Source organism: Emydura macquarii, unplaced genomic scaffold, assembly GCF_026122565.2.
Source record: "Emydura macquarii macquarii isolate MOO-44397 ecotype Brisbane River unplaced genomic scaffold, CSIRO-AGI_Emac_v2 contig_2531, whole genome shotgun sequence".
NCBI classification, from domain to species: domain Eukaryota; kingdom Metazoa; phylum Chordata; order Testudines; family Chelidae; genus Emydura; species Emydura macquarii.
In genome coordinates, this window is record NW_027132668.1 from 7086419 (window position 1) to 7103307 (window position 16889).

The 16889-nt window shown below is 37.7% G+C and overlaps 1 protein-coding gene across 3 annotated transcripts in view; it reads right to left on the bottom strand.

Moving 5' to 3' along the window:
* The window catches only part of TMEM255B (transmembrane protein 255B), a 130045-nt gene that overhangs the window by 110993 nt on the left and 2163 nt on the right, over positions 1 to 16889 (bottom strand). For all 3 annotated transcript variants that reach the window (XM_067563646.1, XM_067563645.1, XM_067563647.1), the window contains exons 2-3: positions 9539 to 9681; positions 5516 to 5578 (exon numbers count right to left, since the gene is read on the bottom strand). In XM_067563646.1, coding sequence (XP_067419747.1) covers positions 5516 to 5578; positions 9539 to 9681 — 206 coding nt within the window. The remainder of the gene's footprint in view (positions 1 to 5515; positions 5579 to 9538; positions 9682 to 16889) is intronic.

Here is a 16889-nt window from a genome sequence, read left to right on the forward strand (position 1 = left end):
CTAAAACCCCTTTCCTCTAGGATTTTCTGTTTGCATCTGAAAAGCAGACAGACAAAGTGCAATTCACTGCACTGATCTTGATAGGCATTAGTCTCAATACCTTTTGCGGGCAGTTTAATAACTGCCTTCTTTACAATAAATATCAAACCCACCGTTTCTGATGGTTGTAATCTATTTACAAAATGCAATCAGTGTCAGAAATGGAAAGAAGCTTGGCTCTCAATACTCTTTCTGCATGTAACTGCACTGGAAGAGCAACAGCTTCAGAAAGAAGTGTGTAGTACTTAATGGTAAAACTAAAGCTGCTATTGAAATATTGCCACAAACACACCATAGCACATCATAAGCATTGCACAGGACCGCTGGTAATGAGCATGTGAATCTAAACAACCAAAACCAGAGACAAATACATTTTATCACTGCTTCATTTCTCCAAACTCTGTAATAGTTGCTTTTTCAACACTTTATTTGAAATTTAACTCCCTTGACAGAAATCTAAAAACTAGTCATCCGTTGCTGCCTGATCTGACTATCCCTTGATAAATCTGAAGAATGAAAAAATCTTTGAGATTTTTGCAGATCCCCAAGATTTACTGAGGAAACCTGAAACTCAAAAATTCTGCATATGTTAGAAACCTATTTCTGAACACTGACAGGGTGTCTCTTTAAAGAAAGAGATACTAGTTTTAGCCAGCTAAGTATGGATTTATATCCATGCCCTAGTATGCCCTAGGTCTGCCATCAAGATAACAATCTTTGCATCTGTAAGAAAGAAACATACAGCATGATTCAACTACAGATAAACACCAACCTCAGAACTGCTGTAGGCAGCTCTTTACTATAATCACAAACTGCAGCACTATCAGTAATAGTCTGGTAGCTCATCTTAGCCTGGGAATGATCCGTGTTGGTCTGTCCTTTCCTCTCTCACACTTCTCTTCTATTCTTACTGCCTCTGCTGCTGTTATATTCTCACAGTACATCTTTCTCGAGGCTAGCTTTTAAAAGGTGTGAGATTAGAACATGTTAGCTAACACTAGGATTAGCTGAAGGATAGCCCATGCTTTAACTCAATCAGTTTAATCACGCTAAAGCATACACTGCCTTGTCTGCACTAGACTTTTAGAAGGTGTTAGTAGGTGCCCACTAACACATTCTAACACCAGACCTTTAAATCCTACTTTAGACAAAGTCTATAAGAGACTTTTCATGGAGCTACCAATTGCCCTTCCTGAAGTAAAATGGTAGACCTGCTGAAAAATATATCCACTTTCACCCCCTTGTGTCACTCTGACTCTAAATTCAAATCTCATACTTTGCTGTCATAGGTACCCTAGATCTCAGACCCGTTTTTGATTTAAGCATCTCATTTTCTAACTGCAAATATCAAGTACAGCAAGCAAGTTTGCTTTATGTCCTACAGTCAAATCTACTCTGATTTTGTAGGCACCAAACTGGAATAAGTAGGACCTCAGAATATAACAGAGTATTACTTCTCTTCTTTTTCAATTGTACTCTGTTCTGTTATCGGTGTCACCAGCCGTACACTTTTTTCTTTTTTTTCAAGGGGGATGGAGAGAGTTTTTTGCTTTGTCATTTTCTTGCTGTCCTGTTCCAAGCATTCCAAATAGGGTGACCAGACGTCACGATAAAATTGGAACTATCCCGATATTTCATCCTTTGTCCTGTGTCCCAACCGATGTATGATCAGGACACCATTTGTCCCGATATTCAGGACTCAGACAAAAATTCAGTTCCTAGCTGCTGCAGAGGGGACCCGGAGCTCCCAGCAACCACGGCCAGCTCTGAGCCCACATGGCAGCTGGGAGCTTGGTGTCCCCCCAACGCCCGCACCACCCCCATGAGTCCTGATATTTTACTCTTGCGATCTGGTCACCAAGTCACCTCTTTCAGTGGGAGATCATCCTTTGACTGGCTGAAAGGAATTTTTGTTTTGTTTTTTTGGTGGTAATTCAGCATAACATAGAGAGGGGAGCAGACCAGTAGCAGAAGAGAAATAATGTAAAATACCCAGTGAGACAATGAACCTGATCCTGCAAACTACCCAGCACTCCCAAGTCCCTCTGAATTAGGGTCATACCAAAGCCAGTCTATTGAAGTCAATGGGAGTTGAGGGTACTCAATATCTCACAGGATCAGGCTTAAAGAGGTACAAAATTTCTGTCAATGTCTTGTAAATGTTTTAAGTAGTGGAGCATCTGATCACTTTACTCTCTCTAAGGTCACCATTAATGTTGTACTTTAAGAACAACCAAACTGTTGACCAGTCTAGCAAACAGAACTTTCATCTTCTTTTGTATTCATGCTTAATCAACCCCGGATTTCTTCTGAACTCTACCTAACCATCTCTCTCTCTCTCATAAGAAAGTTATCATTATCATTAACAGCTATGAACAAATCTGAATAGACTGAAAATAAATGTAACTTTTAAAAAAAAAAAAAAACAGATTTACTGAGAAAAGGTAAGTTAATAAAGAATGTCTCTCTACTGTGGCTTTATCCACATTGATTTTTCAGGTTAAGATACTTTTAAACAACAAATATGAATCAAGTCATTAGACTGCATTATACCATTATCAGTTTTGCATTGGGTTAGTCTCAAATTACACAGGTTTATTTCAAACTAAGTTCAATTAAACTTAAAGCCACTGATTAAATCATTTCCCTTCCTTACTTAGATTGAATTCATAAAGCATTTTTACATCATAGTAATATGATACTTCTGTAAAATGTCTATACTTATCTGAGCTTTTGTACTTGCTTTGTTAATGATGGCTGCAAACCCATTTCAGCTATCCCAAGCCTTTCAACAGAACATGCTAAATGACATTCAAGTGAATAATTAGAGCCCTGGATCTTACAACCTATGATGCAATCCCTCCTGTTTTAGAAGCTGTTTCTGTAATATTTAAAAACCAGGTTCTGATTCATCCTTACCTTTGATAATGTTTAATGTTTTGCACATTATGGGATATATCCTGATGACAAGTTTAATTGGACTTCTAGTTATTTTCTTATCCAGTTCTTCATCTGTCAACACTTTTATCCTTCTAGTCTACCACTGCACATTTCACACTAAAAGGCTGATTTTTTTTATTTCATACTGGTATGTGCAAACAGCCACTGATGCTAAGCAATTATGACATCCATTTCCCACAGTCCTTACTGCGTGAATGTTACAAACATACCACACAGTCTGAATTTCAAGCACCATCTCATTCAACTTTTTTTTTTTTAAAAAACAGCTTTTTGACTGCCTGTTGTGCATAGAAAAGAAATGAAAAACTAGATGTGAATTAAAGAAAAATGGAGAGGTAAAACTACTGTCAAGAGTGATGACAACTAGTAAACTATCTTTGATTACAGTACAAAACAAAATCCTATTCTTATCTGGTTAAGCATTCTTTTGCTTTTAGATGAGGAGTCAGAATTAGTTGTGTTAGCAGCTCTGAACTGTGATATTGAAATCAGCGGCAATAGTTCTTAAAAACGGAAAACAAAGGTTCAAAATTAGGGGAATACTTGAAAATGTGTTATGAGAACTACTCAGTAATGGAAAAAGTGTCCTGAAATTATTTTCCAGTTTGTTCATAAATAGCAAAAACAATTCAGTTTTTACTTACAAAGAAAACAGGAAATTTCAAAAAACAACCTGCTCTGAAATACATAGCAAAGAACAAAAGTAATTGGTCACTTCCTCAGCTTTTGTAATTTTGTAGTTCTATTGAAATCAAAGGAGCTTTGCCTATTTATGCCAGCTGAAGATCTGAGTCTATGAAATTAATAGTGTTTCATGAAGCTTAACTATGATTTTTCTAGTGTAAAATGCATATAGGATAAAGCTGATATTCAGCCAACACACAACCACTTTTTGCACTAAGTATGGAAACTGTGTTAAACTATCTACAGACTCAATCCTGTAAAAATCCTGTAAGACATCAATCATATAGCATGGTCAGACTCTGTCTAAACTAGCCAGGGAAACTCTGTTATCACCTTGCTAATAAGAGCTATGGACTGTTATTTTGTTTATTGAGAATACTCAGTTTTGCAGAAGGGCATTACTAATTTGGCTTCCATACTCAGTATAGACAAGAGATTCTAGACTTTCCAAAACCCTGAGAGAAAGAACGGAATGACTAAATTTAGGGTCCAAATGCTGTAGTTTTTACTCAGGCAAAACTTCCATTAAAGTCAATGGGCAATTTTCCTGAGAAAGGACTAAGGAAGGTGGATAAAAATCAATGATTTAAAAAAAAAAAAAAAAAAAATCTAAAAAAATCTCTTTTTATTTAAATAGGATTTTTAATTTTTAAACCACTTAAAATTAAATTTGAAACTCACAACTTATATTAAGACCTAAACTTATCATAAACTATTAAAATCATTTACATTAAATAGAAAAACAACAAAGCAGTACATGTTTGCTGCCACATTTAAAAAAAAGTCAAATGACTGACCTGGTGGAAGTCACTGGCTAAGCCACTGAAACCAGAATTTGCTGAAGTGCTAAACCATCTTTTGATAGCAGTAGCCTCTTCCGCAAGTTCAAAGAAAATATTTTCTTTATTTCAGTTTATTCAACTAGTTGAGTTCAATGACTAGTTCATTCAAAGATAAGAAACCAATTGGAAGTTGAAAAAGAAGGATATGGTGACCAGAAACAATCAGTTCAATTCACTAACTATAGATATTTCCTTTCTTTAATAAATCAGTTTTAAATGCAAAACATGTCTGATAAACCTTTTTTATGTATCTAGCACATTTAAGGTAGCTTTATTTAATAAAAAAATGAAATGCCGTTTGTGCATTTTAATTGAATTTGAATTTCCATCCAAATAGAGTGACACAAACAAGTAGAAAAGCAATCATCTAGTAAATAAGAATGATACATAATGATGTAAAATATGTAAAAATTAAAAATCTGAATAAATGTAAGTTAAGCCATATAATTGCTTAAATGGATGTGTACAGATACAGTGTATCCACCTGTTAGCAAAAAGAAGGACCAAATTTAGTATAAAGGCTATTTCTCACACTGAAAGGCCACTTCCAGTTCATCCAGTTGCAAAATGGATACCAGGTCCATTAGATTCAGGCAGTCAAAGGCCATTGGATGTGATACAGCCACATCATTCCCTGGTGCACCACCGGCTATGAAAACAACAGGCTTTAACCATCCCAGACCAATGTGCCATTAGCTTTGGGAAACTTTGACTTTATTTAGTTGCAAATAAGTATATTTTAATGGTTGTCAGTTTTCTTTAGGAAAATAAATAAAAAATACAAATGCAAAACAAAATTAAAATCAAGGTGTCCTCCTTGCAGATTTAAATCATGATTAAAAGCAGAGATTTAAATCAACTGACCCTCGGACTAAGAACTGCAGGATTCAGTTATGGTAACTACTAATGGTAAATCTCTTCTTTTTCTTCAATTAAGCCTTTACAACATTTTAATATCAAAAAGAAAAGAAAAAAGTTTTGTTGCTTACCATTTGCCTTCTGTTCTCTACCAGGTTGATTCCAATAATCCCCAGGAAAGATCCAAAGCCAAGCTAAAGCAAAGAACAAACCAACAAAAATACACCAGGTCAGCTTATTTGGGAACATACTAGAATGTCATGATAATATTTAAGGTAAGATGTTGAGCAGATACACCAACTGAAACAATTTGTGATAAAAATCAAAATATTTAGTATAAAATTATTACTGGCCAGAAATCATGTGATGCAACAGGGAACAATCAGAATGGTAACTTTCTTGTATTTTAGTAGTTCAAGGGTAGCCAATTTTGCCTTCTTTATTCAAAGCAAATTTTTCCATTGGTTTCAACTTAGAGTTTGGGCTAAGAAAACACAAACAATAGTCATCAATGTTCAATCACTTGGGTACTGATATTACTGTAAGTAATTTTTTTTGTCTATTGTAAAGCAACAATAAATTATATAGAAAAAATGGCATTTTGCATTTGTCCTACACGGCTGCATTATAAAACTATACACACATTTAGAACAGCTTCTTTGAAATGACATTATGAAACTGCAAGAGACAACTGCAACTTCTTCAGAAAATAGATGTTTTCTTTTAATGCGAGTCCCCAAAATAGTTTATCTTTTTTAAAAATTACAAAATATCCCAAATCCTAAGAAAAAGATGTTTTAAAATTTCTAAAGAGTGCAGTGCTTCTCATACAGTACATCCCATGGCAAACAGCCACAGCTGCAGCAGCTACAGGGGCACCACCAGAAGGAAGAGACAGAGAAATGAGGTTCAGCTGGAGTTACCCCTCCCGCCAGGGATATGTCTAAACTGTAGATGAGAGGTGTGATTCCAAGCACTAGTGGACAGACTGGCACTAGCTCAGCTTGAGTTAGTGTCTTACAAATAGCATCATGGCCATTGTGGCACTGGGCTAGCCATCTGAGGAGGTGGGGAGGCTTGGACGGCCACCTTGAGTCTCTGCCAGTGCCGCAACATCCACACTGCCATTTTTAGCACTAGCGTGAGCTGAGCTAACATGAGTGTTTTTACCCGTGCTGGGAATCACATCTCCCAACTGCAGTGGAGGAAAAACCCTCAAAGCCAGAACTGCAGGGGGCAGACACCACCCCTGGGAGGAACCCATCCAGAAGCAAACAGAGGCAACTACAGCATGTATAGCTGAACCAATGGGTGGGGAGGGAGGATGGGGAAATGAGACTCGCCAGGGATACCCCTTCCAACCAGACCCATACCAGGGCCCACGTGATTTTGGGGGGGAAAAAATAAATTCCTGGGAGGAGCCAACCAGAGACCAGCCAGCAACAAACACAGAAGCAGCTGCAGCAGGGACCTTTGGATGCTAATGATGTTGTCACTTTTTCCTCAGATTTTACTCTGGACATCCTTTCACCTGTGCTGATTAGTTGTTTATTTCTGCACGGTCACTTTACCTCACCCTCACTCCACATTCCCTCCAGACCTGCTTTTCTTATTTCCTCACTCCCCCACTTCAATCTCTCCCTGCCTTTCGGGTCTTCTAATCCTTTTTTAATAGCCCCTTCCCTTACCACTATCACAGGGAAAACAAAAAGGAGAAATAAAATAAAATAAAATAAAAGGCCACACAAAAAAAAAAACCATGGCACAGACATGATGTTTGTAAGCCACCGCAATGTTCTCGCTGTTTGTATGTTACATCCCTTGTCTATTCAGGTAGTAAGCCGTCTGGGGCAGAGATTGTCTCTCTCTACCCAGTGCCTAGCACAATGGAGCTCCAGCCTCAACTGGTCTCTAGGTGCTACTGTAATAAACAAAATAATACCACCACCACACACAGCACTTATAAGAGATGGAAGGGGAAGCTGTTAGGGGTTCTTTTCGTTGTTTCTTTGGCTGGTGGGGGCTTTTTTTGGTTTGTTTGTTTTTTTAACAAGTTCTAGCTCCAGTCCTACAAGCTGCTCGACCCAGGTGGAACCCTGAGCCCACGCAGAGATCCATAAACTTCAGTGGAACTCCATGTGGCCACAGAGGTCTTCCCACATGCAGCCATCTGCAGGATCAGGACCAGTAACTTTGGCAATTAATATAAACTAAAGACGTAGATGGAATTTTTCACTAACAGAGTACATTACTAAATCCCTATTCCTGCAAATTCTTATGCACACACGTAATTTTATGCATGTTAGAAGCAGACTCATGAGTGATAAGAAAACCAGGGCCTGGAGTCATTTTGCATAATATTTTTTTAAAAAGACAAAAATCACTTTAGCTAAGCCAAATGTACACTTTGTGCCCTGTCCTGTCCCACTGAAGTAAAGCATTGTTACTGAATTCCCTGGGAGCACATCCCCTCCTTTTTTTTAAAAAAAAATTCTGATATAAATGTCTCTCTTCACAAACAGTCTTATATCTCCATTGCTTTTATAAAAATAAACATTTAGTTTATCACATTGTAATTGAAAAACCATAATCTTACCTTACAAATGTGTTCGTTTTCAGCTGCTCTGACACTTCCTAAGCTAATGCACCATAAATCTATGTATTGTATGCTGCATTCACACAGCAGGAATGAATTTGTCAGTCAGACTTTCTGAATGAAATGTTACTAGGACAGGAAAAATTGAACCAGAATAGGTATGTTAATATTCCTCTTATATAATGCTTTCTGCAAGGCACTCAGCTTCTTCAGCTCTCACTGAAGTCAATGGGAGTTGAAGCTGCTTGCCATCTCACACTCTCAGAATCTGTAACTATATTAATGCCGGGTGACATTGAATGTATTAACCATTGCACTTTCTTTGTTGCTACAATGATTGACCACAAAAGTGCAAAATATGACCATGCTTTTACAAAATTTCATCAGCTCTAATAGCCTTAAAAGGAAATAGAGGGAAAAATCTTTATTAAAAGGTTTTCATTTTCAAACCATTCTGATAATTTCCAGCTGTTCTATCAGCCTATTAAATAAAAACCCTAACACTTCATTTTAAAAAATGTTCTAGAGCAATATATTTTGCTGTTTGGTACACAGACATTCTCTCTCTAAAATAAACTAATTGCTGTAATTAACTGGTTTGTGCACACAAACTTTATTACTTATTATCCATATTAAAGATGAGTATATAAAATTTAATTACCTCCAAGGGAATGACTGTAGAAAATTTATTCTTTTAAATGTTTTAATTTCAATTACAAATAACTCTTTAAAGAAAATGCCATTGTAGTAGTCTACATACAGTACTTTAGTCTGATCCAAGGACAATGGGTTCTTTTAAAGTTTTATTCCTGGAATTGATTTTAATTCCATTTTTATACACTATTTATTATAGATTATTACCCTAAAATTAATCTTTCTAACAAACTTGTTCTCCGCCTGACTTTAACATATAACTTTGTTAGAAAGTACAATTCTAATTTACAAATAATGACTGGCAATGCAAAATTTATGTATTAATGTGAACAGATACCCATGCCTCTTCTTAAAATGTATGATTATATTATGAACAAGAACTAAGCAAGTCATTCGGGACCCAATTCAGCAGTGTATTTAAGCACATGCTTAACGTTAAGCAAGGAGTGATCTATCCTGTTGAAGTTAATGAAACAAAAGCCAATGCTAAACTACCTTTTGAATTAGTTAAAAGCAGAGTTATATTTTCCCTTGTACTAAATGACGATTTAGAAGTCTAGTTAAGAATCAAGGTTGTGATAATGAATTAAATGGTTTGAAAGTCACCGCTAATACATAGTAGAAAATTACAACCCATTTCTGAAACGGAGTCCATGTGGGTTATTAACTTCAGTGAGGTTCCACATAAGCACGTCTGCCCCATACCCAAGTTGCAGAATTAGGGCCTACGTCTGTATGACAAACATAACAGAACTAGATCTAAACATTATGCACCTTAGTTTTTCCCCTCACCAGTACAGCAACAGGATTTGAAATGTTTCCCATCCATTGGAGTTGCTTTTGTCTATGCCGTAATAATGTATCTGGTAATAATGGATAATCTAAAATATATTTCTCCACTCACAATGATTCCTGGATAATAGCCTCCCACGGTAACATTTTCTGTTCTTGTGGTAGCTGCAAGTCCTATGGTCAGTATGAACACAGACACTACCAGCAGAGAAACTGTGAACCAAAGAGAAGTCTTCTTTCGTTTTGCAAACTGCCCTGTTGGGGAAACAAATATAAAACAGCTTTTCATTGCAATCTTGGCAGTATAGGTATGAAATAAAAGGCCATTCTAACTATTTCATTTTAACCCTTTCCCCCATGAAGGGATAATATTTGCAGGAGAGAGAGGCTCTTAAGTTATATAAAGATTAGCTGGAGCGTAGCAGACTTTAATACATTGTGTTCACGTATAAGATAGGGTTTCACTTAACTGAAGTGACTGTGAGTGACAATAATATTTACAATGATCTGTGATAAAACTTGTAATGAAGTTGTTCTTCACATCTGTAGGCCAAATCCTGCAGATCTTAAACAATCCTTTTGTAGGCAAAGTTCCCATTTGGCTCTATATGGACAAAACAAATATGTAAATTTTAAAGAAGATCAGCAAACTCTCTGCTGTGTTAGCATGAAAATAAATTTTCATATAATCATCAGGTAAGCAAACCAATTTGTATCTTCTGAAGTAAAGCTGTACTGCAGCTAATGAGTTTGTGATATATTATAGTGATACTATTTTATTTAACAGGAAATGTTCGGTGAAAATGTATTTAATCTCATCTTGATTTGGATTCAGATACCCAAGAGTGAAAGACTGCAGATAATCCTACTGTAGTCAGCCTGCTCTAAGGCATTTAACCTTATTATTGTTTTGTTGTTTTAAATTTGAGGCAAACGTGTACCTTTCAATTGCAACTACAGATTTCTAAAATAATTATTATAGAGCTCCTGCCTATAGCTCACCAAAATTCTATAAAGACATATTTTAAAAAATACAATAAATCACTATAGCTATCTAAAAATACACCCTCCTAACATTCAAAATGAAATCAAACAGAAGACGTCCACTGTGGGCAAATGTGAAAAAAAGGGAATCGGAAGGAGAAATAGCAAAAAGTAAGCCAATCAGGGAACAGAAGCAATATCATATGACTCATGGGACTAGTAAAACTAAGCAACATAATTCAGTGATCTATTGGTTGTATGGAAGGAGAGAAGTGTGGAAGAACCAAAACACATGAGGGAATGGCCAGATCTTTCAACATGCTGATCTACGAATCCAAGATATTACAGCAGACCCAGTATGGCCAACCTCGAGCATTCAAAAACCATGTGTCAAGTCACTACCCAAAATCAAAAATTGTCTTAAAAATAATGAGATTTTAAAAAATATTTTGGGAGCAAGGTTATCTGCCTGCTTGTTTTTGAGTTCTTAAATTTCACATTTTCAAATTTTTCTCTGAAATCATAAAGACTAAAAATCTTTTTTTAAATGAAAGCTGTAATTCTCACATAATCCCATGACTCCAGGACCAGGGGCTTTAAGAAAAACACCAAATATTGTGAGAGTTGGCAACATAGCAGACCCAATATCAGCGTATGGCTGGTCCTGTAAGAGTGTTCCTCAAGCCTCCAGGGAAAAATCAAGACAATCGATCTTGGCACACAGGCCAGCCTACCCAATCTGATGTCCAAATGTCATTGAAATCCCCAACGATTCAAATCCAGGAGGACTTCAACAGCAATGCCAGCACCCGTTTACCATACTCATCTATTTGTGTACAGAACCATAAAAATTGGTAAAATTGGTATGGTCCCATTGATACAGGAAACAGCCATATTGCTTGAACAAACTCCTCTCCATAGTTCACCAACTCCTGCATTACAAGAAGCAAGAAAATATCATAGCTATCGGCCCATATCTTTATTCTACATGAGGCTAATGATCACTGAGTATCTGTGTAGAACCAACCCGACAGCTTCATCCAACCACATGCCAAATTTTCATGACATGGCACATCAGAATCATGAAGTGTCAGTCTTAATCACAACAGATCAGGCATTAACCAGCCAAGCCTGCTTGAAAGAGGTTACTGATTTAGTCATTCCATCTATGCTGTTCAAGTTTTTTTTCAATGGAAGCCAAAGAGGTTTTCTGATTTTATTTCACCACAAGAGTCTTCAGCAACTTCAGTACCTTTGCTCACCCACTTCACCATAACGTCCCACACACAGAGTCTTCTAACCTCTACCAACAAAAAACACCATCTCATAAGAAGACAAACAAACATAAAAGGGGTCAGATTCTCAGCCCCATTTCTGTCCTCTTCCCACCACTTTAGCAGTGCAAAGGGGACATAATCTGGCCACAGATGGCCAATTAAGAATTCCCCTGCTGGAGGAGAATTCTCAATGCATAAAGACAGCCAAGATCTATTCCAGTCTCCCCTTATCCACAGAATAGGATGGCATGTTGTGGCGGAAGGGGGCATGACAGAGCCAAGACGACAGCAGAGCTCCTTCAGCAATTCTCATCTGGCATGTGACCATTCCCCTCTTTCAGCCTCCCCCAACATCTCTCCTGTGCTGAGTATCTTGGCACAGGATTGAATCTGGCCCAAATACTTGAGGAGTTGCAATTTTTATTCCCATCTCATCCTCAAGCAAACTGACTCGATAAAGAAGAAAAGGTGAAAGAAACTAAATAGGGAGATACATACATCTTATAAAGAATTAATTTAGATATTTAAGAACTTGACAAAGTTACGAACACCTATACATATGAATGTGTAATGTACACAAATTACATAAGAAATACTGAGATTCAAAGGGCAAAATTAGGATAGTGACATTACCCTGAGGAAAAACTCTCTCATCTTAAAAGTCTGCTACCTTTATAGGCACCTCTTAAAGAAGAGAGAGAACTGGAGCACAACTCCGAACTAACCACTTGAAGGGTCAAGCCAGTTAAGTGTTCTTAATTTTGTATCCTCACCCCACACGACACTCTAAAGCCAGCAAAATCACACCAAAAAATAAAATGAAATCTCAATCATTTGCTCTCTTCAGAATCAGTTGTTTCCAAAAAGAACTAATACAGAAATGTTTTATGTTCAAAATGGACTTTAGTATGTAATCTACCACACTTGGCTTACAGTTCATAAACTGCGTCAAAATTCTGTGTCTGTGTAAACCTCCCAGTAATCAAAAATGACTTATAGAACTTACATTACAGTCAGTTTTAAAAAATTTCTGTATAGTTTTACATCAGTGGAAGTTGCATGCATAAATTTAAGAATTTAAGGCAACATATATGTCCCTGCCAAAAAAAACAAAAAAACAAAAAAAAAACCATGACATTTTACAATCTCAACGATACAAATGCCTCAAAGCTGCAAACAATTCCACAAGCCAAGTTTTGACAAACATTTCAGGGAAAGAACACTACCCAATCCACTAGCATTTCAAATACTCCAATGGCCTGGGCTGTAACATATATTGGCAACCCTGATAATTTATTATTGTCTTAACAAAGCATTATTTTGAATGTACATAGTGCTCTTCATCCTAAAAAATCAAAAATCACATACATAGATAATGTTAACTATTTGTATGGTTTAGGGCCTCAAATAGGTACTTTGCCTGATAAATGTTTATTGGGCTTAATTATTATTTGTAAAGCAGTTTGAGATCTCCAAATGAAAGGTGCTACAAGTACAAAGTATTTCCCTTCTGCTTCTGTTCCATTGACTGCAGCACTACTGCCATCTCCATAAATTTTCCACAGCTTTTATTTGTTTTTTACAGGGCAGTTGCAATATGTTTGAGATTTTCTTTTAATATAGTTCCAGAGGGGTAGCCATTTAAGTCTGTATACAGCAAAAGCAATGAGAGTTCTGTGGCACTTTAAAGACTAACAAATTTAATATTTGCAGACATAAGCTTTCGAGAGATTTCAGCTCTCTTCTTCAGATGCAGTAAATATAGCTACCCATTGCAGGGAGGAAAGGGTTGAGCTACAGTTACCTGCAGCCAAAAACAATTCAAAGTTGCTCAGTCAGAAGCATTCCTCTGGTACTGAAAGAGATGATCGTTAGGCTCTGATTCAGCATACACCTCTGTCAGTCTCCATTGGCAGGGCTCTTACAGAGTGTCAGCAATGAATTAAAGTGGCCCTTGGAACAACTAGGTAAAGGAAGGAATTAGTACAGCTACCAATCCTTTCTAGGGGTGAATTCCTCTCCAGTGTATCTGCCCCTGCAAGGATAGGAGATTGTTCATCAAATCTATTAACTGTCCAACCTGTTACTGCTGAAGTCGCACTCACTAGCAGTCAGTTAGTCTCTGCTAACGGACGCATAGTGATTCAAGATGAAATTGTAAAATATGAAATTGGACCTCACTGGAATTCCCCCATTTTCTATTAATATCTCAGCTTCTCAAGAATCAAGCAAGTGACAGGAAAGACTTCTCAATAGAATCTTCTTTACTAGAGCCCTGGCTTCTAATCAAGAATCAAAAGAGGACTGTAACAAACTCCTATATTATGCTGGTAATTTTCCTCAATAATATTAGCTGGCAGTGTGATAAAACATTGATACCACAGTGACAGGGGTGGCCAAACTTACTGACCCTCAGAACTACATACAACAATCTTCAGAAGTTTGAGCAGGCCTGCTAGAGGTCAGGGCTTCAACCCTGTGGTGGAGTGGTAGGGCTAGGGGCTTCTCGCCTGCGTCCTACATGGCTGAAGTCTCAAGACACCCCCACTGGGCAGGAACCCTGAGCTTCCTCCTCACCCCCTCCCCCATAGGCTGGTAGGCAGAGAATGGGGTGGCCTCAACGAGCCACACTTTAACTGTAAAAGAACCACATGTGGCTTGTGAGCTGTGGTTTGGCCACCCTTGGACTATTGTTGCAGTCTGCATCCCTATGTTCACCCTTTTTACAAAACTATAATGGATTTTGTACAAAGTATGCCCTGTGAGGTATCATTTGAAAACTCTTAATTGACCTAGTAAAATATGTGTGGCAACATTGTATGTAAAGTTATAAAATTCTACTGCATGACATTGCTGAGGCATGCTCCAAGTTTAAAAAAGCAGGCACAAACCAGTTCCTCCGAGACAAAAGGCAAACTGATGCCTCAGCCAGGGGTCAATGAAATCAAAGGGACTCTTCCCTGGTCAAGTGGCCATTTTTTGGCAGGAAAAAGAGTACGAACAATAAATCTACATTTTGGCAAAGAAACAGCTGGAGGTTCCCATCCCCACAGACCATGTCTCCTGAACCTCAGATGGAGATGACTTTCAAAAAAAGAGGATTATAAAAAAGGGGACTAGATGCCCCAACATACTCCTCCCTTTCTCTCTGCTCACAGCATTACCACCACCCGAAGGACAAATAAATTAACACTGAATGGGGCAGGGATCCTGGCTGAAAGGATTTCAGCCAGTAAGACTGCTGAAGCATGTGGTGAGAGAAACCTTTGCTTTGAATTTATTTAGCTGGTTAAGTTAGGCATTAGTGGTGTTTTACCTTCTATTTTCTTGTAACCGATTCTGATTCTTATGCCGCAATTACTTGTAATCATGTAATCTATCTTTCTGTAGTTAATAAAATTGTTTTATCTAAACCAATGTGTATGTGTTTGGGAAACTTCATTTGGGATAACAAGATTTGTGCATATCATTTTTTATTAATGAAATGATGGACTTTATATGAACTTGTATGATTCAGGAGGGTGCTGGGCAGTACAAGACACACATTTTGGGGGGAAGTGTGGGACTGGGAGTTTGCTGGTGTTGCCCTGCAGTATAATTCATTGGTGGCTGGATAGAGCACTCTTACAATATAGCTGGGTGGGATTTAGATGCTGGAGGCTGTCTGAGAGCTGACCAGGAGTAGTTGCTCTCTCAGCAAAGCAGGGTAAAAGTCACCCCAGGTTGGAGCGTTGAGGGGACACAGTTGTCCATCAGTACAGATTGTACCCTGGGGAATGTCACAGATACATAAAAATCCAAGAAATAGATTAAATAGATAGATGGTGCTAATTTCCACACCATTGATCTGTTCTGTGTCTGGCATGGTCTTAAATTGTTCAAGAAAAGAAATAACTCCACTAGCACTTTCTGCTCTGCTTAATAAACATTTATCAGGCAAAGTATCTATCTGAGACCCTAAGCCACACTATTCCCCCTCCATGGAAAGAAAATAGAATCTCCTCTCAGCAGCTCAGAGACAGGAGGAGAAAGGCATCTGGAGTTTACATACACATACAGTAGTTGGGTGTGGTGAGAAGTACAGATCATCATCCCAGGAATCAAGAGAGGAAACACAGCGAAGTTCAAATCCTTCCCCATTACCTAGAGATGGGGAAACAGTCAGGAGAATCCCCTGTGCATTCATCAGCAACTGAGAAAAATATACTGGAGGCCCCCCTTTCACAACAGCCAGCAGAATTCTATTTGTGGGAAGAGTGTGTCTGCATTGACAGATGATGTATGATTTGGTGAGAAGTCCTTAGTTCAGTTTCTGCCAGAATGAAATGGTGCAACCCTAGAGCTGAGGGCATGAGTCTGGAACAGGGGAAAAGTGAGGCTGTGAAAGGGAAGGTATAACTTTACGATGGAGTGGGTCTGTGTGGAGAAAGAGACCTGAGAGGCATGACTAGTCAGCTCTAGAAAAGCCATCTATAATCTGCAATCAAACTCCAAAAGGTTTAAATTCACCTTGCACAGTGCAAAGCACATTTTTTGGGAGATCACCACACTATTTCATCACCTTGCTCTGGTCAAGGTGATATAGATGTGAAGAGACTTGTCTCTAATTAATGTTGTATGCAATGTATATTAACATCCCAGCTCTACAGGAGAAAGACTTGTATGAGGAAAAGGTTACATTTTCAATGTTTTACATTACATATGTTACAAAGAATCATGTAATGCATGTTAACCCTCTGTAACATAACATATAATATCAAAGGGATATTACAGACACTGCATCTAATATTTTCTAGCTATGAAGCTAATATGTAAGAGATGATGTTTGTATGTCTTTGGGGCTACATGAATAATGTTTAATTACTCAGTCTTCACTTCAACACCATCTCTTTTTGGCTATATTTTTCATTGTGTAATTTTTAAAAATCCGTGCCACAGGGACGACATTTAGCTTTAGGAGGCAATGTAGGATAAGTTCAATGTGATGGGCTGATATGTTTAAAAGATATCTCAGACCTGCTTTTGGTGATTACTTGCTCTTTTCTGATTAAATGCTTGACTTGTCCAGCATGCTGAAACTAATTAAACCATTTGCAATTGCATTCGTTACAAGGCACAAGATAGCAGCTTTTATCAGTCCTACCTCTTATCTCCAGTATATATTTGTGTAGTAGAACTCATGAGTATATTGTATAGTCTAGT